The 25405-nt window shown below is 46.0% G+C and overlaps 1 protein-coding gene across 2 annotated transcripts in view; it reads right to left on the reverse strand.

The window, feature by feature from the left end:
- LARP4 (La ribonucleoprotein 4) overlaps positions 1–25405 on the reverse strand; it is an 89000-nt gene that overhangs the window by 37303 nt on the left and 26292 nt on the right. For both annotated transcript variants that reach the window (XM_077483729.1, XM_077483727.1), the window contains exons 2-7: positions 24317–24461; positions 11339–11500; positions 1766–1853; positions 722–858; positions 377–480; positions 15–125 (exon numbers count right to left, since the gene is read on the reverse strand). In XM_077483729.1, coding sequence (XP_077339855.1) covers positions 15–125; positions 377–480; positions 722–858; positions 1766–1853; positions 11339–11456 — 558 coding nt within the window. In that variant the 5' untranslated portion in view covers positions 11457–11500; positions 24317–24461. The remainder of the gene's footprint in view (positions 1–14; positions 126–376; positions 481–721; positions 859–1765; positions 1854–11338; positions 11501–24316; positions 24462–25405) is intronic.

The following is a 25405-nucleotide window of genomic DNA, read 5'->3' on the forward strand; positions in this document are numbered from 1 at the left end:
AAAAAAACACTTACCTGCTGTGCATCAGTATCAGACTGGAATGTAACATACCAGTTGTTATTGTGAGCAAACTCACAACTTATTACTTTGGGGCAATTTTCATTATCAAATAATGCTTTCACTTCCTGTAAGACAAGCAGAAATTTTTTAGGCTACAATTGGATAGTCAGTCAACGCCTAAACTGCTTTTATAGGTGTACTGAAATAAACATTCCTGGCTTCCCCATATTGACCAATTCCCTGACAAAAGACCAAGTAGTGTGTAGCAATTAAGAGATTCAAAAGTACAAATGGCAGAAGAAAAAAGCCTGGAGCTCACAACGTTTGTGTGTTATAAAAATCAGGCACAGATTTCAACAGGTGCCAGCCATCATACCTCTACAGGAGTGGTTTCTGGGATTTCACGTAGAATGATAATACATCGCTTGTGATTTGGTCTCACTTTTTCTCCTTTCTCATCAACTTGCACCACAGGAGTAGCTGAAAGCAGGAGGTTTAGGATGAGTTTCTTTTTTTACAGTATAAAGCCTTAATCTTTTCTACACATTCACAAGTACAAAAAGTTAATAAACCCTGCATTTTAGGTGCAAGGTGAACTTTAAACCGAAAAAAAAAAAAAACGCAAGTTCACACACACTTTTACAAATGCAGTAACTTTTGACCTGGTTCTTGTAAACTACTGATGCACATTTAATCCATGGCTTTGTAACATTTTACTTACAACGGAGAACATCAACAATGAGGTCCATGTCAGTGGTCAGCTTCTTAATTCCTTCCATGTTTGCAATAGTCCATATTGGTACAAACTGGTCACTATCCATTTGTGACATTAGATATAAATCTTTCGACAGGTTCTCCCTGAGAAAAAACAAATACAAGTTCACTATACCACAAAAATTCTCAAATTACAACGAAAAAAGAACTGTATCAAAAGTAAATTTGATAACCACTACTGCCGACAACTCATTGTGAGAATGCTAGCTGCCTTGGTATTTTAGGCTTGCATTGGAAACATTTTAGCGTACTTTTTTTGTTTTATGTGTCTGACAAGTCTTGACAATAGAAACGAACAGTTGCAGAAAATTTTTAACAACGGCATCCTCGTGTGGGTGTAACTTCAAAACCTTGAACAGATATTAGCAAGGGCTGACTTTCTAGTTTTTATCTGCTATATGCGTCTTATTCTGGATCAGCGACTAACACTCAAAACATATACAGGATTAACATCTAATAGCCACACCCATTGATATGTTTACATTAAATGAGCAACTCCAGGCAATAAAACCAGTTGGCTACCAACAGTACCCAACTACTGTGCTAAGAAAATTTCTTATCCAGTATAATCCCCTGCATCTAGCCACTTACAGGTTGAGAGTTTAATTTCTGGCACCTGTGCGGACTTATCTGTAGCATGCATGAAAGCAAAATACTAATGGGGGTTATTTACGAAAGGCAAATCCACTTGGAAGTGCAGTCACTCTAAATCTAAGGGGTAGATCTGTAATAAGTGGAAGCTCTGCTGATTTTATCATCCAATCCTGTGCCAGCTAAAATGCCATTTTAGATTTTCCTTGCATGTCCCCCTTGGATCTACAGCGACTTTACTTCCAAGTGCACTTGCAGTGCAAAGTGGATTTTCCTTTAGTAAATAACCCAAGACTTTATAATCACTTAAACCTTGACAATTTAACATAGGTTCTATGTTCTTATCAATGATTGAGAGAATTGTAAAAAAAAAAAAAAAAAAAAAAAAAAGTAGGCCTACCTTGAAAAGCAGAATTCAAGTTGTTTTTTTAAACACTCTTTAAGGTCCTCAGCAGAAACCGCTTGTGGAACGGTTGAAGTGCCATCACCTTTATAGGAAAAGTAAAAGGAAACTAAATTGACTTTTTAAATGGTAAGAATATATATTTGCATAAAAAACATTGGCAGGCTCCTGCCCATGCCCTCTCCTTTTACGGAGACAAGTTTTAACTTACAGCAGGGCAGCAAAAACAGATAAGAAAAAAGTCTCATGCTAGTGGCTGCTCTTAGTCAACATCTTCCATGCTCCACCTCTCAAAACTCCTGCAGTGCCAATCTTCCAGAGGTCAACATGAGCCGCTAGACCTTTTGCAGGCACTTTTCAAATTGCTGAACACCCCCCATATTGATAGAATTTGTACTACAGCTTTCAGCAATGAAAAGCATTCTATAAATAGAAGAGGACATTCATCTACCCAGGCTCCATTCATTTTTTTTAAAATAGGTTCACCTTTGTGGAAAAAAAAAATGCATGTTTTTTCTGCAAAACGAAGCATTTAGGTTTACCAGCAGAATCCTTGAAAGCATTGTATCTGATCAGTATCAGATGCAAGCTCCTGCAGACATGTACGCCACCTTTCAGCTCATACCTCAAGGTTCTAAGAGTGCTCACCCCCAGCTCAGTGAAACTACAAGTCCACAGTGGCAGATGGAACTTGCAGTTTGTTCATTCACAAGAAGCTGAATGACAAGGTTGTGTGAGCGAATTTCTCAAAAAGTACCGTATATACTCGAGTATAGGCCGACCCGAATATAAGCCGAGGCCCCCAATTTACCCCCAAAAAAACTGGCAAACTTATTGACTCGTGTATAAGCCGAGGGTGAGACATGCCTGTCCATCCCTGTGTGTCCGTCCATCCATCCCTGTGTGTGTGTGTGTCCATCCATCCCTGTGTGTGTGTGTGTCCATCCATCCATCCATCCCTGTGTGTGTGTGTCTCCATCCATCCATCCATCCCTGTGTGTGTGTGTCTCCATCCATCCATCCATCCCTGTGTGTGTGTGTCTCCATCCATCCATCCATCCCTGTGTGTGTGTGTCTCCATCCATCCATCCATCCCTGTGTGTGTGTGTCTCCATCCATCCCTCTGTGTGTGTGTGTGTGTCTCCATCCGTGTGTGTGTGTGTGTGTGTGTGTGTGTGTGTGTGTGTGTGTGTGTGTGTGTGTGTGTGTGTGTGTGTGTGTGTGTGTGTGTGTGTGTGTGTGTGTGTGTGTGTGTGTGTCCAGCCTACCTGTGTCCCGAGCCTTTGTCCCGAGCCTTCGTCCAGTCCCGTGCCTTGCCTTGCCTCCGTCCCGTGCCCTCTTCGTCGGCGGCCATTGTAAAATTCAAAAGCCGCGCCTCCTCCTTCGCCTGTGATAGGCGGAACACTGAATTTCCCAGCAGCCTGTGTTCCGCCTATCACGGACGTCGTATCATCCTCGTCCGTAGTACGAGGATGAGACGACGCCCGTGATAGGCGGAACACAGGCTGCTGGGAAATTCAGTGTTCCGCCTATCACAGGCGAAGGCGGAGCCGGAGTCGCGGCTTTTGAATCATAGAATGGCCGCTGTCTGTCTGCTCGACACGCTGATCGAGCGGGCAGACAGCGATGACTCGAGTATAAGCCGAGGGGGGCACTTTCAGCCTCAAAAAAGAGGCTGAAAATCTCGGCTTATACTCGAGTATATACGGTAACTGGAAGAGACAGCAGGAGCTGGAAAATTCAGTATTCCACCCAAAATATGGGTGGAATATGTAACCTATTCCAAAAATGAACTTTTGATCCCTACATTTTAACATGATCACAGCTGCAATACCTGTAAATAATTATAGCCTGCTTTCTTTACCAGCTACAAGCTTACAGACCAGGCTGCAAACTGCACAAAAGCCCTAACAAATAAGGAGTACTGGTATGAAGTAGTTTGACTACCTATAGACAAGCATATAGAACATGAGTACTTAAAGCGGAGTTCCGCCCAAAACCTTATCACATTTCTCCCCCTCGCCAGTGCCATATTTGTTTTTTTTCCAGGTGGAGGGTACCCTGTCCCCACTTCCGGGAGACTGGGCCGTGGCGAAGTCAGCAGCTCAGCCCCGCTCCTTCTGGCAGGCAAGTGAGCGCAGTGTGCTTCACGCAGTAGGGACCTGGCCGTGAAACCAAAAAGCTACATTGCCGGGTTCCCTTACCAGCAATGGTGGCAGCAGCACCTGACCAGCCAACAATCGGCTAGGGTGCCAACATTGCTGAACTCCAGGACCAAGTGTCCTAAAGTTAGTTCAGCAGCTACGTATACTGTAGCTACTGACATTTTTAAAGGGGAAGGCAGAAATCCTTTAACTATTGAATGCTCACAAAACAAGGAAATTTAGATACCCAAGATACTTAAAGAAGTTTTTTTATCTGCATGTATTCTATGCAAGCAGATAAAGCCACGTGCGCAGCAGCCCCCCCACTACTTAACTGAGCCCCATCTCGATCAAGCAATGTTTAGTCCCTCGGTCGTCCAGGACTCCCTCATTGGAGGAGACAGCAACGCAATTGACTCCGGCTGCTGCCAAAGCCAATTAGCCAACCAGAAGAGACAACTGGCGGGGCCAAACCACTGTTGTGTCTGAATGGACACATGGACCTGCAACTTGGCTTGGGTTCCCCCATAGCAAGCTACTTGCTGTGGGGGGACGTGACAGGAGAGAGGGTCCCAAGAATCTGGGCTGCCATGTGCAATACCACTGCACAGAGCAGGTAAGTATAACCGGTTAGTTATTTTAACCACTTCAATACAGGGCACTTTCAGCCCCTTCATGCCCAGGCTAATTTTCCAATTTGCAGGGTCATGCAACACTGTACCCAAACAAAATTTACTAATTTTTCCCCAAATAGCATTTTGGTAGTATTTGATCACTACTGTGTAAAAAAAAAAATGTAAACAAGTTCTCCTTAAAGAGGAAGTAAACCCTGATGGGTTTACTTCCTCTTTTTTTCCCTGCAAAGGTAAAGCATAATGGACTACTATGCATCGCATAGTAGCTCATTATGTGTCACTTACCTGACACAGGAGCCAGCGAAGTCGCCGCTGATCCCTGTAGTCCGCCACATCCATCTTGCTGGTGGCGTCTCGCAGCTCCGACCAATGACAGCGGCGAAGCCGCGATGACGTCACTCCCGCGCATGCGCACGGGAGTCGCGTCTCGCAGCTCCTCCGCTGCCATTCGGCGAAGCCGCGATGACGTCACTCCCGCGCATGCGCACGGGAGTCGACAAATTAGGCAAATCCATTCTTGGACTTGCCGCATTTAGTGCGCCTGCGCGCCGCTGTCTACGGCGCATGCGCCGTAGACAGCGGTGCCCATTTTCGGGCAAATATCTCCTAAACCATATAGGTTTAGGAGATATTGCTTGGACCTACAGGTAAGCCTTAATCTAGGCTTACCTGTAGGTCAAAGTGGTTTGAAGGGGTTTACTTCCTCTTTAACTGACAGGCACTGATAGATGGCACGGGTTGTCACCCACGGTGGGCCTGCACAGAATCAATTAGCCGATCATCAGTGCAGACCCCCTTCCAGAGAGCTACTGATCAGTGTGACTGCAATTATGCAAATGACAGGTGGAAACTGATAAAAAAAAACTGTTGGCAATACATTATCAGAAATATACAATGGCAAACAGTTCTTACAAGACTAAGTGTAGGCAAAGGTCCAATGAGTTGATCCTCATCTGTTACCAAGACCTTCCAGGATGGGTATGTGGACCATTCCCACACTGGTCAGTGTTGAAAAGCATCCAGATCTTACTGGTCTAAAGAGACTAGAATGATGCCTAACCCACATTTCAGACACCCCAATTCACAGGGAGACAACAAAAAAGACTGCAAAGGGCAAAATGCTACAAGGGAGTTCCACAAATGTACAGAAGGTGATTTTTTTAGCAATAATATGAACCAGGCAATACCAAAGATGGCCCAAGAACATTAGCTCTAATTTGTATCTAGACAATTTCAGATAGGACTTTTGCCATTACACGAACTGCAAAAATAAAAAACCAGAAGGGCAAGGACAGGCAGCTAAAGGATGGAATCTAGACTGGTCACCTATAATGCACTATTTTAGTAGATGAAAGAAAGGGTATCAAAGCTGGTGTGAAGGACATCACAGTAGGATTGAGTCTCTAAGGCAAGTGGAACCCTCTCACCAGGGCAAGGCTATATAGCATTTCAAAACCCCAAAAATCAGCAACTGATCGTGCAGATCCTAGATTGAGGGTTTAAATTGCAACGCAATATATCTTTAAAAAGAAAAAAAAAAATTAAATATAGGTGCAGATTTAAATAAAGATATTTTATCTGGATATTCTTGTGTAATCCCTGGGTATGTCAAAAGAGCACACACTGTATAAACATACCTTTTCTATTATAATTTGTTAGTAGCATCCCAATTTCCACTTCTTGCCTACTACAAATTCTTTATACATCAGCAACAGTCACTAAAGTTAGTTCCAACTGTGATCCAAGAGTGTCAAAATCATTGAAGGAAAGAATACCATCATCCAGTTTGGTGGTAAGCTTGTACAAGTGTATGATTGGACTGTTTACAATGGGCATAGACCACTTTTTTTTTTTAAAGAGAAAGCTTCTTCACATTGTCAGGAGGGACCTATACTTTTTTAAAGCCTGTATTCACACTTTAGAACAATGTTTTATTACTGAGTGCATTAGGAAGGTCTTTGAAACTGTAAAAAAAAAAAAAAAAACCTAGGTCAAGAACTGCAGGTTTATCCTCCAAAAGCAGCGTAGAAAATAAAGTAATGCATTAGTCAGGTTAGAAACACCTTCTAAACCCAAGTTCAATGGAATTTGGTCAAATGTAGACTAATGCCGCGTACACACGATCAAATTGGCCGGCGTACTTAGTCCGCCGGACCGTATTTCACCAGACAATCCGATCGTGTGTGGGCTTCAGCTGACTTTTTCAGCGCAAAGTCGGAGGACTTAGAAAGTAGTTTTGCAGTCCACTCTTTCCGCTGGACTTGGGTTTCAGCGGACAATATGTTCGTGAGTATGCTAGTCCGGCGGACTAAGAATGACGCATGCTCAGAAGTACAAAAAGGAAGCTATTGGCTACTGGCTATTGAACTTCTTTTCTAGTTCCGTCGTACGTGCTGTAAGTCATCGCGCTAGCAATCGCCGGACTTTCCGTGTGTGGCCAAGTCCGTCCGGTAGAAAGTCCGCCGGACTATCCGCCAGATTGTTTGCCGGACAATTCGATTGTGTGTACGCTGCATTAGTGTATACAGTGAGGTATTGAAATGGATTCAGACAACTCCTTCCCTTAAAGTGCAAGAGATCAGACATTTCTTGGCTGTATTGCAAAGCTATAGCAGAGGAGATGAGTCAGTCCCAGGATCTGAGTTACAGGTATAAGTTCCTTGGCATACAGAAAATCAGACTCAAGAAGTAGAGCAGTATGAGCTGAAGCAGCAAGGTTACCTACTGTAGATCTTTGAAAGGATACGTTGTACCACAGAGCTAAAACTAGTCCCAAAGGGAGGCTAGACCTTGCTTGCTATCAAACCCAAGCAGCTTGTGCTGGCAAGGGTTGGATGGACAGGTGTATTTTCTTCAACTTTACCGTGTAACACTACCGTATTGTGTGAGCTGAAAAAAATATCCCTACAGAAACAAATTGTGTCAAGCAAGAGTCCCAGATATTCCAGACATGGGGAGGGAAGCATGTAGGGTGTCAATGATGAACAGATGTGCTCAAAGTCTGAGGCTGACTGCTTGCAAGAGTAGTATCAAAATTCTAAGTTGGTGTAGGAGGGCCAACACCAGGACTTTGGTGAAGACCTGTGAAGCTGAAGCCAGGCTGAAGGGGAGTGTCCAACTGAAAGTTCTGAAAAATCAAAAACTAGTCTGATGCAGCTAGCGATCTGCAAACCAAAGACAACCTCGCACTTTAAATTGAGATTTGCAACTTCATGTGGAGGGGGATATCTCTGCAGACTTGGTCATGAAAAAAGCACTAGCAACCCAAAATAAGATGGGCCTGCCTTTCGGCAAGAGTCCTCAGGCTGAGCTTGAGGAAGGAAAGTACTTTTGCCTCATGATATTCTTGATGATAGCATCCAGGGAAAAGATTGGTCACCTGAGCAGCTTCTAATGCCGCGTACACACGTAGCAGACTATCCGACGGACTTAGACTGGCGGACTTCCCCCCAGACTGTCCGTCGGACTTTCCGAACGGGCTACTTGCCCACACACGGCACTTTTTCAGCGGACTAATACGGCGTACTAAGTCCGCCGTACTATCTGCCCTACTTTTGAAATGAACGAACTCGCCCACACACGCGGAGGAAAGTCCGCTCATTTCGAGCGCGTCTCCAGGTAGGCGGGGCCGCGAAGGAGACGCCGCTGGCCCCGCCACCTGGTATGGACTTAAAGGGGAACCCCAACGCCGAAAAAAAAAAAATCGGCGTGGCCCCCCCCCCCCCCCCCAAGTCCACAACAGACCCTTCCCGAGCACGCTACCCGGCCGGCCAGGAAAGGAGGGGCGAGCGAGCCCCCCCCCCCCCTCCTGAGCCGTACCAGGCCACATGCCCTCAACATGGGTGTGCCTTAGGGAAGGGGGGGCCGCGTGGCCCCCCCACCCCAAAGCACCTTGTCCCCATGTTGATGAGGACAAGGGCCTCTTCCCGACAACCCTGGCCGTTGGTTTTCGGGGTCTGCGGGCGGGGGCTTATCGGAATCCGGGAGCCCCCTTTAATAAGGGGGCCCCCGGATACCGGCCCCCCACCCTATGTGAATGAGTATGGGGTACAATGTACCCCTACCCATTCACCTGTAAAATAAAGTACAAAAAAAAAACCACAAACACAAGATAAAATAGTTTATTGCACAGCTCCGGGGGGTCTTCTCGCCGGACTCCTCCGCTATCTTCTAGCTCCTTTGCTAGCGGAGGAGCCCGGCATTACTCGTCGCCGCGGCCTCTTCTTCCGACTTCGGGGGTCTTGTCCCCCTCTTCGGTTCTTCTGCCAGGCCACTGCACCTTCTTATAGCTCTTTTACAGGCGGTGGCCCGGTCTTTTGTCGCCGCCTTCTGTTCTTCTCCTGGAGATGTTGACTCGAAGCTCTCTCCGGCCGCAATGCCAGGGACGCGCTGCGCAGCGACTTATATAGGGACAAGGGGCGGGGTCATCGGTTGATGTCACATGGGTTGATGTCAGTGACCCCGCCCCCTTACGATGTCACAGTCCCGGAGGATGCTGGGACTGTCACCATGTGACATCAACCCATGTGACATCAACTGATGACTCCACCCCTATATAAGTCGCCGCGCAGAACGTCCCTGGCATTGCGGCCGGAGAGAGCTTTGAGTCAACATCTCCAGGAGAAGGAGAACGGAAGGCGGCGGCAGAAGACCGAAGAAGAACCGAAGAGGGGGACAAGACCCCCGAAGTCGTAAGAAGGCCGCTGCGACGAAGAAGAATGCCGGGCTCCTCCACTAGCAAAAGAGCTAGAAGATAGCGGAGGAGTCGAGCGAGAAGACCCCCGAAGACGGAAGACGCCCGGAGCTGTGCAATAAAACTATTTTATCTTGTGTGTTGTGGTTTTTTTTTTGTACTTTATTTTACAGGTGAATGGGTATGGGGTACATTGTACCCCATACTCATTCACATAGGGTGGGGGGCCGGTATCCGGGGGCCCCCTTATTAAAGGGGGCTCCCGGATTCCGATAAGCCCCCCCCCGCCCGCAGACCCCGACAACCAATGGCCAGGGTTGTCGGGAAGAGGCCCTTGTCCTCATCAACATGGGGACAAGGTGCTTTGGGGTGGGGGGGCCACGCGGCCCCCCCTTCCCCAAGGCACCCCCCATGTTGAGGGCACGCGGCCTGGTACAGCGCAGGAGGGGGGCGCTCGCCCCTTCTTTCCTGGCCGGCCGGGTAGCGTGCTCAGACAAGGGTCTGTTGTGGACTTGGGGGGGTGGGCGTTGGGGTTCCCCTTTAAGTCCATACCAGGTGGCGGGGCCAGCGGCGTCTCCTTCGCGGGCCCCGCCTAGCTGGAGACCCGCTCGAAATGAGCGGACTTTTCTCCGGGCGGGAAAAGTCAGTTCATTTCAAAAGTACGGCGGACTGGCATACACACGGCCGGATTGTCCGCTGAAATGCGAGTCCGGCGGGAAGATTGCAGTGCAAAACTACTTTCTAAGTCCGCCGTACTTTCGGGTCAAAAAAGTATGCCGGAGTCTACACACGGGGGGATTGTCTGGCGGACTTCAGTTTGCCGGACTTTTCCACCCGCTTGTTTGATCGTGTGTACGCGGCATTAGAAGTCTAGTCAGCCAACCAGCACTTAAGCTAGAGGAGGACCATCATGGAGTTGGTCATCCGGGAGACCACTTGAACAGAGAGCATGGCTGCATTGAACAAGTACTGGAGACACAGGACCAGTTGGTCCGCTAGCTCAACATAAGCAGGAGAAAAAAACTGTACTGCAGCAAAACCTAGCACAAGAGCTTGCCCCACTCAGTCGGGGTTTGGGAAACCACAGCCGAAGACAGGCCTGGACAACTTAAGGCACGCTATTCTCTCCAGTTTCTTATTTGAGGTGTCCCAAAAAGAGGGAGCCCGCTCAGACGGAATAACCGTAGCCATGTTCAGGCATGAAATAAAAGTTAACAGGTGGGGTAGCCCAATTTTTGACAAACGCTTCCTCAAAAGGATAATGCAATGCAAATCACGAAGGCATGGAAATGGCTTGACTGGTTGCGCTCAAAGTTTGTAGATGATATAGTAATAGCCGATAGTCATAAAAAGGTATCATACGGGAAGACCTTGAATGATCTGTTCAATTCTAACTCCCATATGGGACTTGGGAATTCTGCCTTTATAAAATGGGAGTCCAACTTCTTCCTGGGCTTTTCGTCCCCATGCTTCTGTACACGTTAGCAAGGCAGCTACTTGAACGTCAGTTCACATGTTTACCAAGGTCATAAATATGATATAGGTGTTTGAAAACGACCCCAAACACACCTCCAAGACAACCATTGCCTTGCCAACGTTGATGAGGGTAAAGGTGATGGACTGGCCAGACATCTCCAGATGTAAACTCTATTGAGCATTTGCGGGGCATCAAACAAAAGGTGGATGAGTGCAAGCTTTCCAACATCCACCAGCACCGTGATATCGTCATGGAGTGGAAGAGGAGTCCAGTGGCAAACTGAAGCTCTGGTGAACTCCATGCCCAAGAGGGTTAAGGCAGTGCTAGAAAATAATGGTGGCCACACAAAATAGACACTTTGGGCTTAATCTGGACATTTTCACTTAGGGGTGTACTCACGTATATGTTGCCAGCGGTTTAGACCTTAATGACTGTTGGAGTTTAAAGGGGACAGCAGATTTACACTTATACAAGCTGCACACACTACATTGTAGCAAAGGGTCATCTCTTCAGTGTTAAGTGTACTCACTTTTGGGAGATACTGTAGATGCGGCTTTCTGGGGGAAAAAGGGTAAAATTCTCAAGTCTGACATTAGCCTTAGGGAAAAAAAGCCAACTCACCCGATACATCAAACATTTGGTATCCAAGTTCGTCCTGTACTAATAAGTCCATTCCATTTGCAGCAGTTTCCTCTAAATGAAGACCATTTCTGTTCACTTCGCAAGAGGCAGAATACATAACTTCAAATGGCTTACAAGCTTCGTTCCGAATTTCTAAGTTGCCTACATAAAAATGAGAAAAAAAATGTTTTTATTTAATTCCTTATACTCCAATTCTCCTTTCCTACCACTTTCAAACTGCAACAGTTAGGTTTCATGTACACCGACACGTAGAGGCTTAAAAATATGCTTAGCATTAAATTCTGGCTTTTATCTGTGCCCAGGGAGCCACAGGTGGTACATACAGCCAGACAGATGTGAATGACTAGACGTACATGTATTCCGAAATGCAAAGATGCTTTCGTGCATCGGCTTAAATATATGCATGAATGATGCATTACCTGAATGCAGACGTCCTCTATCAGGGAATACATCCTGCACATACAAGTTTTTTTTACAGTGTTGCACGAAAGCATTGGTAAATATGTATTCTCACAGAAAATAGTGCAGGGACTTTTCCCAACACTAGACTCCGATCTCATGGTTGTTCTCACCTATGCAATCCAATTCCTGTGCGAGTTAACAGTTCAGTTTGCACAAGGCAATGTGAACTGCCTGCAGAAGAGGAGCAATGTGGGAACCATGCGCTGGAATCACATTGGTTCCCACATCACATTAGTGTGAACCCAGGGTTAGAGGCCCTTACCCTGGGTTCACACTGATGTGATGTGGGTACCAGAACGATTCCAGCGCAGGTTCCCGCATAGCTCCTCTTCTGCCTTGTGCAAACCGCTGCGGGCGTCATTAACGTTAATGACAACCACAGTTTAGCTCACAGATCACCGTGCGACAGGAATCTGATTGCTTAGGTGAGAACACCCATATGATACGATTCTAGTGTGGGTAAAAACAAGTGCCTGCACTATTTTTTTGTGAGAATCCAATGCGAGTTCAGCCATACAACTGTATGGGTGAACTCGCATTCCTCAGAGATCGCATGTGATCGGCACCTGCAGTGTGGGTGCAAATCACATGTGATCTGAGATAGCGTTCGTGTGAACCCGGGCTTAAATTCACCCAGTTCAAAATTCAGGCCTTGTTACACAACTGGGAGAATAGCTGTATGCACACATACTCCTACAATGATGCTTTCGTGCATTGGCTTAAACATATTCATGAGCGTATGATGCATTCCTAAAACACAGAAGTTATGAACTCAGAACACTTCATACAAGTGTTTATGCTGATGCACAAAAGCACTGGCATGCATGGTCTCATAATTAAGGCCCATATAGGCCAGAAAAGCATGGGATAATACTGTATTTTATCCTGGATTAAAATAAAGTATTGCACGCACTTCAGAAGTGTCGGCTATACTCATAATCCATGGTTTTCTTACAGCATACACAAAAGCATTGGCTCTGAATCCTCAGGCACATGGACAGGCTCTTAAAATCATGTCCAGTTTAAGAGAACCATGGGTAGAAATTACAACTGGTCACAGAAGTGCAAGGTTGTGTGTGCTTGGAAGTGGGGTACCTTTTTGCTGCATATTATGGGATGTTTGCCTAATCTTTCGCTGACCTAACCAATATTCACTTGATATGTGCTTGGAAATTCAATGTTTTCATGCATTGGTGCAAACATACACATATGACATTGAAATTTGAAGTAGGGTCCTGAGGTCCAGAGAACAAGACAAAGGAAATCAAGCTGATTTAGTAGCCTGGACTTCTACTCTAATGGTTGGCACAACTATACAATGCAGAGAGATTTCTTCAGGTGCCAGGGACAAAGAACTGGCCCGGGCCAAGACTGCTGGATCCATGGTCTGGTAAGCTACAATGTTTTTTGTTTTTTTTAAAGACCAAGTTATGATTAAGACCTGAATGCAAGGGACAGAGTAATCTGAGACTTTAGTCCCTGTGTATATACCAGGGAAATTTTTTTTAAGAGATTTAAAAAAGGTGCATTATTATATCTTTCAGCAAGGCAACAGACTCAAATTCCTTCTCCACACTGCTGAGAAGCAGACTGGAACAGAGGGCCTTGTATGTATAGAAGCCAGGGTAAATAAATGGATGTAAGAGTATGGTCTGTGTACAAGGTTCTTCTGGGCCAGATTGATGCATTTAGAATCAACATTTTCCTCCCTTGCTCTATTTTCTTGAACAGATTAAGTATTTACACTTCAAAAAAGTGTGAATTAGCTTGAAATGAGACCAAGGGATTATGAAGGTATCTGAGGCAAGAGCTAGAGCAGGGGTAGGCAACCTCTGACACCAGTGCTGCACGCAGCATGCGAAGCCTCTTTAGCCAGCACACTGCTCCCTCCCCATTGGCAGAGCAGGGATGCGAGATACTAATGCATTCCAATTTCAGAATTCCCAACACCACACCTGTACTGAGGGGGGAGGCACTGTGCCCCTCACACTGCAAAAGTAGGAAACAGCTTGGTTCTGTAAACTTGCTGTAGCGACAATCGTCAGCTACTGTGATGGGGTAAGATTTTGGTGCAATTCTGCTAGGAAGGAGGGTCCCCGTTTCCAGGACTATCATTTGCCACCACAAAAGCCAGTCCTGCTAGCTCTGCCCAACATCTGGAGGAAGATTACTCAGTTGTCACTACCAATCTCAGAGAGGATTTCACTGTGATTAAGAAAACCACAATCAGGTGACAGTTTTTGGAATTACTTGTGTCACTTACTACGCACTTTGTTTTTTTAAGCCACGGCCAGTATTTAGCGCAATGGGAAAAAATAAACACACAAACACCCAACTTATGCTGTGGAACACTTTACCTCAGCTACAGGGGCCCAACTTATGACCCTGCACAAAGGCCCACTGCTTTCAGAAAATACCACTGACCTGAGATCATTGCACATCTATTCCAGATGCTGGTATGTGACATCACATACAAGCACGTGGGCTGGATGCAAGATGTGGATCAGCAGGCTGAGTTGCCAGGACAGGTAGATGCATCTCATCTCTGCTTCCTTTCACCACTCTGTATATCATAGATGAGAAGGGAATTCAGAAGTGAGACAGAAGAGCATAGGGATACAGTGGTGGGGCAGGAACCGGGGCTGATCTGAGGCGCGAGTGGGGCAGGAACCGGGGCTGATCTGAGGCACGAGTGGGGCAGGAACCGGGGCTGATCTGAGGCACGAGTGGGGCAGGAACCGGGGCTGATCTGAGGCGCGAGTGGGGCAGGAACCGGGCCTGATCTGAGGCGCGAGTGGGGCAGGAACCGGGCCTGATCTGAGGCGCGAGTGGGGCAGGAACCGGGCCTGATCTGAGGCGCGAGTGGGGCAGGAACCGGGCCTGATCTGAGGCGCGAGTGGGGCAGGAACCGGGCCTGATCTGAGGCGCGAGTGGGGCAGGAACCGGGCCTGATCTGAGGCGCGAGTGGGGCAGGAACCGGGCCTGATCTGAGGCGCGAGTGGGGCAGGAACCGGGCCTGATCTGAGGCGCGAGTGGGGCAGGAACCGGGCCTGATCTGAGGCGCGAGTGGGGCAGGAACCGGGCCTGATCTGAGGCGCGAGTGGGGCAGGAACCGGGCCTGATCTGAGGCGCGAGTGGGGCAGGAACCGGGCCTGATCTGAGGCGCGAGTGGGGCAGGAACCGGGGCTGATCTGAGGCGCGAGTGGGGCAGGAACCGGGGCTGATCTGAGGCGCGAGTGGGGCAGGATATTAATTTCTCACTATTACTCAAGTAGTTTACAGCATTTTGTTTATAAAAAATCCTCTGTGATTGTGTGTGAAGTTGACATTTTGTTACAAAATCGGCATGCTTAATTTCTTTGAAAAGAAAATTGAAACACTGTGCTCAAAGGGTCCCCCTGAGCTAGAGGGTCCCTGGTTCTGACAACAGTATGCTGAATCTGGAGACTAGGATCTCAGCATCATGATTTACCCATTTTTGGTGTCAGATCTAAAATCAGATTTAAGACATCTGGAAAGGCCCATTCCCTCTTCATCCAGGCAATGGCAGCTCAGATAAAGCAATAGCAGTTGTGCAGGCTTTCAACAGATCAAATATTCCAGCTTTGAGAGCTATTACTTTGTAAAGTCAATACATTCCAAACAGTCCCATTTTACACAGTAAGTCAGATACCTAGTGAACCTGACTTGCCTGTCTACAAAGCTGCACTGTAAGTCCAGACTTAGTCTGCCAGTGGGAATAGCCCTGAAAATCTTTGATTGGACCACAACTCCTGACTGGTAAAGGACCCTGTGGCTAACTTAAATGCGTTACACCAAGTGACAAGGGACTCCTAGAAGCACCAGTGCCTGGAGCAAAATTACAGGCCACCCCCAGTGTGGGGTCCAGGTAGGGCTACCAAGATTTGCCCCGATCCAGATTCATGACTTCTGTGTAGACAGTACAAGACTGAGGGTTGTCTGAAGAATAAGATAAATGAGAAACTTGGGAAGAAGTCAGTCTTTACTCTAGAAGGAACTGAAAATTCAGTGTTTGGTTGGGTATAGGAGATCAACTCAGAAGGAAATGTGGGGTAGTGGCACGTTTCTTTAAAAGTTTGCCAGCAAGTAAGCAAATCACATGAAGGTATAAACATGCAACCAGCATGCATTGCCTGTCCTGTACAGAATTAAGATGGTTACATTTCAGTATGCTAAATAAAATTGAAATTGTAGGTTCAACAGCCAAAGCAAAGGCCCTTTAGCTTAAACAGCACAAATGGAGACAAGTCATGTCTCGTGACTTCACCTAAACCTCCCACAGTTATTTTACAATGTCTAGAGGTCTGCCTGAAAAAAAGAAAATTCTGAAGCTTTCTAGTGACAATGTTATGTTATCCAAGTGGATAAAGCAGGGGTTGACAAATTTGCTTGGAATCTAGGAGCCAGCTAAAAAAGTTAGGAGCCAGGTCCGTCACAGCGATCTGGACCTGTCCCTGGCCTGACATGGAGACGAGTGAGGGGAAGATAGCCCCCAGCCCCCCACCTGTCTCCAAGTCATTGCCCATAGCTTTTAGAGGGACATTTTATTTATTTTATTTTTTTCAAATGACAAATTTTTTGAAATTGCATTTTAGTGTAAATATGATATGTGAGATCTCATATACAAAAGGACCTGTCACGCGTTTTTCTATTACAATGGATTTTTACATTCCTTGTAATAGTAATAAAAGTGACACTTTTTTAAAAAGAACAGTGAAAAAAATAATAAAAGTTAAAATAAGGAAAAAAATATTTTAACCACTTTAAGACCGGACCATTTTGCTGGTAAATGACCAGAGGTCTTTTTACACTTTGGCACTGCGCTGCTTTAACTGGTAATTGCGCGGTCATGCAATGTTGTACCCAAACAAAATTTGCGTCCTTTTCTTCCCACAAATAGAGCTTTCTTTTGATGGTATTTGATTGCCTCTGCGATTTTTATTTTTTGCGATATAAACGTAAAAAGACCGCAAATTTTGAAAAAAAATGATATTTTCTACTTTTTGTTATTAGAAAAATCCAATAAACTCAATTTTAGTCATACATTTAGGCCAAAATGTATTCAGCCACATGTCTTTGGTAAAAAAAAAGTCAATAATTGTATATTTATTGGTTTGCGCAAAAGTTGTCACATCTACAAACTAAGGTACGTTTTCTGGAATTTACGCAGCTTTTATTTTATGACTGCCTATCTCATTTCTTGAGGTGCTAAAATGGCAGGGCAGTACAAACCCCCCCCAAATGACCCCATTTTGGAAAGTAGACCCCCTAAGGAAATTGATAAGAGGCATGTTGAGCCCATTGAATATTTTATTTTTTTGCCTCAAGCGATTGAATAATGACAAAAAAAAAATTTTTTTTTTTTTTTTACACAAAGTTGTCACTAAATGATATATTGCTCACACATGCTATGGGCATATGTGAAATGACACCCCAAAAAAAATTCTGCTGCTTCTCCTGAGTACGGGGATACCACATATGTGGGACTTTTTGGGAGCCTAGCCGCGTACGGGGCCCCGAAAACCAAGCACCGCCTTCAGGCTTTCTAAGGTCGTAAATTTTTGAGTTCACTTCTCACTACCTATTACAGTTTTGAAGGCCATAAAATGCCAAGATGGCACAAAACCCCCACAAATGACCCCATTTTAGAAAGTAGACACCCCAAGCTATTTGCTGAGAGGCATGTTGAGTTCATGGAATATTTTATATTTTGCCACAAGTTGCGGGAAAATTACAAACTTTTTTTTTTTTTTTTTTTTTTTCACAAAGTTGTCACTAAATGATATATTGCTCATGCATGCCATGGGCATATGTGAAATAACACCCCAAAATAAATTCTGCTGCTTCTCCTGAGTACGGGGATACCACATATGTGGGACTTTTTGGGAGTCTAGCTGCGTACGGGGCCCCGAAAACCAAGCACCGCCTTCAGGCTTTCTAAGGGCGTAAATATTTGACTTCACTCCTCACTACCTATTACAGTTTTGAAGGCCATAAAATGCCAAGATGGCACAAAACCCCCACAAATGACCCCATTTTAGAAAGTAGACACCCCAAGCTATTTGCTGAGAGGCATGTTGAGTTCATGGAATATTTTATATTTTGCCACAAGTTGCGGGAAAATTACAAACTTTTTTTTTTTTTTTTTTTTTTTCACAAAGTTGTCACTAAATGATATATTGCTCACGCATACCATGGGCATATGTGAAATGACACCCCAAAATAAATTCTGCTGCTTCTCCTGAGTACGGGGATACCACATATGTGGGACTTTTTGGGAGCCTAGCCGCGTACGGGGCCCCGAAAACCAAGCACCGCCTTCAGGCTTTCTAAGGGCGTTACAGTTTTGAAGGCCATAAAATGCCAAGATGGCACAAACCCCCCCCCAAATGACCCCATTTTGGAAAGTAGACACCCCTAAATTTAGGGGTACACTAGTGAGACTAGGTAATAAATGGCGGGTGCCCTGAAACTATAAAAAAATAACTAACCAACCAGCGTCACCTGTAACAGTTATATGGTGATCACTGGTGAAAGGGTTAACTAGGGGGCAATCAGGGGGCTTTATGCGGTAGTATATGGGGGTCCCTGGCGTTATAAAAAGCTGCGGCGAACCTAAATACCTAACTGCCGTCACCTGTGACACTAATACAGCGATCAGAAAAACGATCGCTTATTAGGCTGGGTTCACACTGGAGCGATGCGGGAACGCCACGAATGCGCGGCGGGTTCCCGCATCGCATGCCTCCCGGCGGCAGTTCACACTGCCCTATGCGAACTGCTGGGAGTGTCAGTGAAATGTTAATGACACCCCCAGATCAGTTCGCATATCGCAGTGCGATCTGCAAACTTGGATCGCATGGTGTGAACACCCATGCGATCCGATTCTGCTGCGGACCAAAAAAAGGGTCCCGTGCGAGTTTGCGGCGGGTGCGGCGGGTGCGACACGAATTCAGCCATACTATCTGTATAGCTGAACTCGAATCGCACAGAGATCGGATGTGATTTGCACTGCAGTGCGGTGCAAATCACATCCGTTCTCATAAACCGCTGCAATGTGAACCCAGCCTTAGTGACACTGGCGACGGGGGGTGATCACGGGGTTAAACCTTTATTGGGGGGGTTAGGGGGGTACCTTAGAACTAAAGGGGGCTAACCCTAACTGCCCTAACAGTTATTAGTCACAAATGACACCCGCCGGGTGATCAGGGGGTTAAACCTTTATTAGGTAATAAATGGCGGGTGCCCTGAAACTATAAAAAAATAACTAACCAACCAGCGTCACCTGTAACAGTTATATGGTGATCACTGGTGAAAGGGTTAACTAGGGGGCAATCAGGGGGCTTTATGCGGTAGTATATGGGGGTCCCTGGTGCTATAAAAAGCTGCGGCGAACCTAAATACCTACCTGCCTAACTAGCGTCACCTGTGACACTAATACGGCGATCAGAAAAATGATCGCTTATTAGGCTGGGTTCACACTGGAGCGATGCGGGAACGCCACGAATGCGCGGCGGGTTCCCGCATCGCATGCCTCCCGGCGGCAGTTCACACTGCCCTATGCGAACTGCTGGGAGTGTCAGTGAAATGTTACTGACACCCCCAGATCAGTTTGCATATCGCAGTGCGATCTGCAAACTCGGATCGCATGGCGTGAACACCCATGCGATCCGATTCTGCTGCGGGCCAAAAAAAGGGTCCCGTGCGAATTTGCGGCGGGTGCGGCGGGTGCGGCGAATGGCTGAACTCGAATCGCACAGAGATCGGATGTGATTTGCACTGCAGTGCGGTGCGAATCACATTCGTTCTCATAAACCGCTGCAATGTGAACCCAGCCTTAGTGACACTGGCGACGGGGGGTGATCACGGGGTTAAACCTTTATTGGGGGGGTTAAGGGGGTACATTAGAACTAAAGGGGGCTAACCCTAACTGCCCTAACAGTTATTACAGTCACAAATGACACCAATGCAAAAAAAAAAAAAAAAAAAAAAAAAAAAAAAAAAAAAAAATGACATTGGTGTCACTGTGACTGGGGGGCAGGGGTAATTGGGGGGGTGATCGGGGGGTAAAGGGGGGGTGTGAGTGTGCCTGGCATGTTCTACTGTTTGTGTAGAGTGTTGGTGCAACTCACCGATCCGTTCTCCTCCGTGTCGGAACGAAAAATACCGACACGGAGGAGAGAATACATCACTTCCTCTCCTCACAGGAGAGGAAGTGATGTCACGAAGGATTTTCATTCGTCGGGAGCGATCGCGAGGGGGTGGCCATGAATGAATGGCCGTCCCCTCGTCCGGGATCGCTCCCGCACGAAAACCGACCGCCGCAGGCACCGGGCGGGGGCCCGATCGGGCCCCCGACCCGCGGGAAGGCAGGGACGTACATGTACGCCCTTATGCCTGCCCGTGCCATGCTGTCGACGTACATCGTCGTGCGGCGGTCGGCAACTGGTTAAACACGCCCTGTCCCGCCAAGCTTGCGTGCAGAAGCGAACGCATATATGAAAGCGTTGTTCAAACCACACATGTGAGGTATCGCTGCGATCGGTAGAGTGAGAGCAATAATTCTAGACCTCCTTTAACTTAAAATGTGCAACCTGTAGAATTTTTTAAATGTCGCCTATATAGAGATTTTAAAGGGTAGAAGTTTGTCGCCATTCCATGAGGGGGCGCAATTTTGAAGCATGACATGTTGGGTATCGATTTACTCGGCGTAACATTATCTTTCACAATATATAAAAAAATAACTTTACTGTTTTTTTTAATTAAATAATTTTCCCCCAAAAAAGTGCGCTTGTAAGTCCGCTATGCAAATACGGTGTGACAGACAGTATTGCAACGACCATTTTATTCTTTAGGGTGTTAGAATAAAAAATATATATAATGTTTAGGGGTTCTAAAATAAAGGGAAGGAGATAGCTCCATTAGCATTGCAGGTTGTAATTCCAACGGCCACCACAAGAGGGCGCCAGACTCCAGATGGAACCATAGGATCGCAGAAGGCCTCAAAGCCGGCGGCGTGGCCTGACGCGATCACGCCGGGGGTGGCGGGGTCCACGGAGACGGGATATCCCCCAGCTGTGCTGCCCCAGGTCACCAATTCTAGTCGCAAATGCGACCTGGCACCTGAGTTTTGTCGAGCCCTGGGATAAAGGATGTAGAAGGTCACTGACTTGGGAAATGGGATTGACTGAAGCATAAGGAAAATAATTGACATTTAAGAAAAGATATCCCAAATCTCCTGCATTACAATAAATCATTTTGATGGCCTTAAGAGGCATTTAAAGGGAACCTGCCCCAGAAATAAAGTAACTGCCCTTTCAAAGGTTTCTTTCAAGGGCACGCATCTTGGTTTTCTGCTTCATGCACTCCACTACTTGGCAAATAATCTACTCAGAAAAAGTACGCAAGTTAACAGCTCCATCTTCAAAGGCTTAACAATTGTTTCAAGTCGGTGAAGTAGCATTTGGAAAAACTTAAATTTCACATTCTATATAAAACGATCAGACATCAACTTTATGACCACCCACCCAATATTGAGCAAGCCCGCTTGATGCCAAAATAGCCCTGACCTGTTGACAGACACCACAAAAACTGAAGGTATGCTGTGGCATGCTGTACAAGCAGTCTTAACCAGTATACAGCCAGCGAATAGATTGATGGCTGGGCACTTGCCCATCCTGACTGGAAGTCTTGTCAGGATGCACCAATCGCATGGCCGCAGAGTAATCTGTCACTGGCCATGTCCATGAGACACAGCCGATGACCGATCAAAGTACCAGTTTGCTGCCGGTACCATGTGACCGCCGTGACGATTCACATGATTGTTGTACCCAATGGATGGCTTCCTTTCAAGCCATCCAATATGTACAAGTGTGCTGCTAGCTGTGATTTGTCAATTTGATCACAGGGTACAGACCGTGCCAATCACAGCCCATCCGTACCATGCAGTTAGCTTTGACCAATCAAAACAAATAAAATACTTGCTTATAGCAATGTTATACGCAATGTTAAGAAAAAAAAAATAAAAAAAGTTTCCAAAATTAGTTTGTTTTGCAAAAAAGTTAAAATCTAGTGGTAATACCAAAAAAGCCATTTGTGAAAGTGGGATAAAAAAAACAAAAAACAAACATAGGTAGTTTGGGTACAGTTTTAGATGAGCGTGCAATTGTCATTCAACGTGCTAAAAGGTGAAATGCTGGCGGGGAGAGGTATAAGTGCCCGGTATTAGAAGCCATGTAAGTTATAAGGTGGGGCCCTCCATAGATGGGGCTTTTTTCCCAACCCATCTCACAGATGCTCGATTGGAAATCTGGAGCATTTGGGAGGTCAAGTCAACACCTCAAACCCCTTGTGTTTCTGAAATCTAGAACCAAGATGGTCAAAGACAGAAAGGTTTTCTTTATTTTTTTATTTTAGAAAAGCAGGTGTTTCTTGCAGGAAAACCTCTTTAATTCAATCCTGCTATGCCCCATCAACTTGGCTGATTGTTCCGACTCCGCAGCCTCTGCAAAGGGCATGCGAGCCGCAAAGGTGGAGCTCTGCTGTGTGTGCACCTGTGTTAAAGTATCTGACACCCCATCCTCTGGAAAAAAACATGCAACCCCAATTGCAAAAAAGTTAGGCTGCTGTGTAAAACCCTAAAGAATGCAATGATTTGCAAATCTCAAACAGATTTTCTTCAAAGAAAACGCACAATTACAAAAAAAAAAAATAAGGTAGTTTTGAAATTGATGGTGGCAACATCTAAAAAAAGTTAGGACAGGGCAACAAAGCTGGCACAGGTGTACTAACAAGGAAGAGCTGGAAGAGCATTTTTCAACTAATAAGGATACTTGGCAACAGGTCAGTAACATGATTGAGTTTGAAAAAGAGCATCTTTGAGTCAGTGTCTCAGAAGTAAAGATGGGCAGAGGCTCACTGATCTAAAAAGCTGCATTTAAAAATGGTCTATTTCAGAATAACGTTCAATGTAACATTACAAAGACTTTAAAGAGGAAGTAAACCCTTATGGGTTTACTTGCTCTGTCTCCCTGCAAAGGTAAAGCATCATGGGCTACTATGCATTGCCTAGTAGCCCATTATGCGTCACTTACCTGACACAGGAGCCAGCGATGTCACCGCTGTCCCCAGAGCGTCCACCTTCCAGGTATCGCTGCTTTGGAGCAGAGATTACGCCACTTCCACACATGCGCACAGGAGCCGCCACTAACAGCATATCACCGTTAGCAGCGGCATGCCCAGTGCGCCGGCACGCCGCTGTCTACGGCGCATGCGCCGTAGACAGTGATGTCTCTTTGTAAATATCTCCTAAACCGTGTAGGTTTAGGAGAGATCTCTTGGACCTACAGGTAAGCCTTAAACCACTTTAAATATATCACACGCACATTATGTCTGCAGATTTTTTTAATTAAAAAAGTCAGCATCTACACATACTGTAGCTGCTAACTTATTAGGACGCTTACCTGTCCTCGAAAGCAGCAACGTCAGCACCCCAGGAGATGTTTTTGCCGACAAGCTCTTCCTGGCCTGGCAGCAGGGGAAGGAGGATTGAACTGAACTTATGACGTACCTCTCTGTGGTCAGACGGAAGTGAGGACAGGGAACCCGCTCCCCCCTAAAAGGTGCCAAATGTAGCACCAGGGGATCAGCCAAGCTGAAGTTCCACTTTTGGGAGGAACTCCACTTTAATGAATTTCAGCCAGTTACCCTGGAGCCTGTCAAACCTTACCATGTTATATCTTGATGTTAAAATGTACACTTATTTTACAAAGTTAGGTTACACAAAGCCAGAAGCATACCAAATATCAAAATCAAAACAGAACAGTTTACACCTGCCAGAATGTGCACTTTTTAATCAAAAATGTCATGCAGCTATAGCTTTTCTATAGACTTGTGCTATGACCATGAACTATATGCATTAAAAAGCCCATACATCTTCGGTGCTGGCGCTGCCTAAAGGACAGGGGCACCCTGTTCCATATATACTGGACTTGCCCTTTGATAGCCCCATTCTGGAAATCAATCCAACAGCTCCTTATCTGGGTATTTGAGGTGCCTGTCCTGTTCGTACCCAAGTTCTTCCTATTTGGCTTGCCCCAACCAAAGATGGCTAAGCCGTCCAGAAAGCTTCTACGACTTATCCTCACAGCAGCCCGTTGTCCGATAGCTCTTAACTGGAAGAGTCGACTGGCCTCATCTATGGAAGCCATTTATTCCAGGATAAAGGACGTAGAACTTATGGAAAAAATGACTGCCAGAATACGGGACAGGCTGGAGGAATTTGACCAAGTCTGGGAGAGATGGCGGCTGCGGGAGGACTAAGGGCAAACTAGATAAGGTATGGCGACCTGGATCTCTGGCACTCTTTTTCTTTGTTTTTTCCCTTTTCACTTTCACAAATTACTAGCGCAAAGTGAAACACACATGTCAAAACGTAAATCAAGCACTGACCAAGACTGTACTCTAAAAACAGACCTTCTGTATAAGATTCTGTTGGGGCTCCTGCCTCATCCCAAGAATCTTCAGTGCCATTGACAGTTTGTGAAACTTCAGTGCTTCCTTGTGGAATTTCCTGCCATACCTTTGCATTTGGATTCAAACCAGCACCTTTTGACGCCACCTAAAAAAAATGGCAAAATGAAAGGGTACACATTAGGAAAATTTTCAGTAAGGTATTATAAGAATATGCCAGAAGTGTTGGAGTGCAATTTGCATCAAAACACTTTCTTGCTCTATTCTATATTTTACTAAGTCCATTGAAGTTTCATACAAGAAGACAATTTGGCTTAAAGTTGTTTGCCAATACAGGTAAATCTAGCAGTAAGCCACTGGACACTAGCGAAAGAGCCAATCAACAGTAAGGCCTTTATGCACACCTTACAGCCCCTGTGCATAAGATCCCAGTTTTTTCATGCGGGTGGAAGCACAGAGGGATAAAATGTCTGGAATACAGTTCCGAGCATTGTCCAGCCACAGCAGCTTTAATTTTACAGGCCTTCTACAGCAGGGCTTGAAGTGCATCTGTGCCTTCCACCTCTACAAAAATCACTGGAACTTGTGTACAGGGCCTAAACTCCCACTGTGGACAAGGCCTTACATTTAAAGAGGAAGTAAACCCTGATTAGTTTACTTCCTCCGATTCCCTGCAAAGGTAAAGCATAATGGACTACTATGCATCGCATAGTAGCCCATTATGTGTCACTTACCTGACACAGGAGCCAGCAAAGTCACCGCTGTTCCCTGTAGTCCGGAGCATCCATCTTTTCGGTGGGTCTTGCTGCCCAGCCGCTGTAATTCGGCGAAGCCGCAATGGCGTCACTCCCGCACGGGAGCCGCCACTCGCAGCATATCGCCGCTGACCACGGCGCGCTCAGTGCGCCGCTGTCTACGGTGCATGCGCCATGGAAAGCGGTGCCCGTCTTTCTGCAAATATCTCCTAAACTGTGTAGGTTTAGGAGATATTTCTTGGACCTACAGGTAAGCCTTAATCTAGGCTTTTCTGTAGGTCAAAGTTGGTTGTAAGGGTTTACAACCACTTTAAGGCCTCATTAACACAAGGGCTTT

Source organism: Lithobates pipiens, unplaced genomic scaffold (genome assembly GCF_037356315.1).
Source record: "Lithobates pipiens isolate NorthernLeopardFrog02 unplaced genomic scaffold, aLitPip1_a1.2 Scaffold_16, whole genome shotgun sequence".
NCBI classification, from domain to species: Eukaryota; Metazoa; Chordata; class Amphibia; order Anura; family Ranidae; genus Lithobates; species Lithobates pipiens.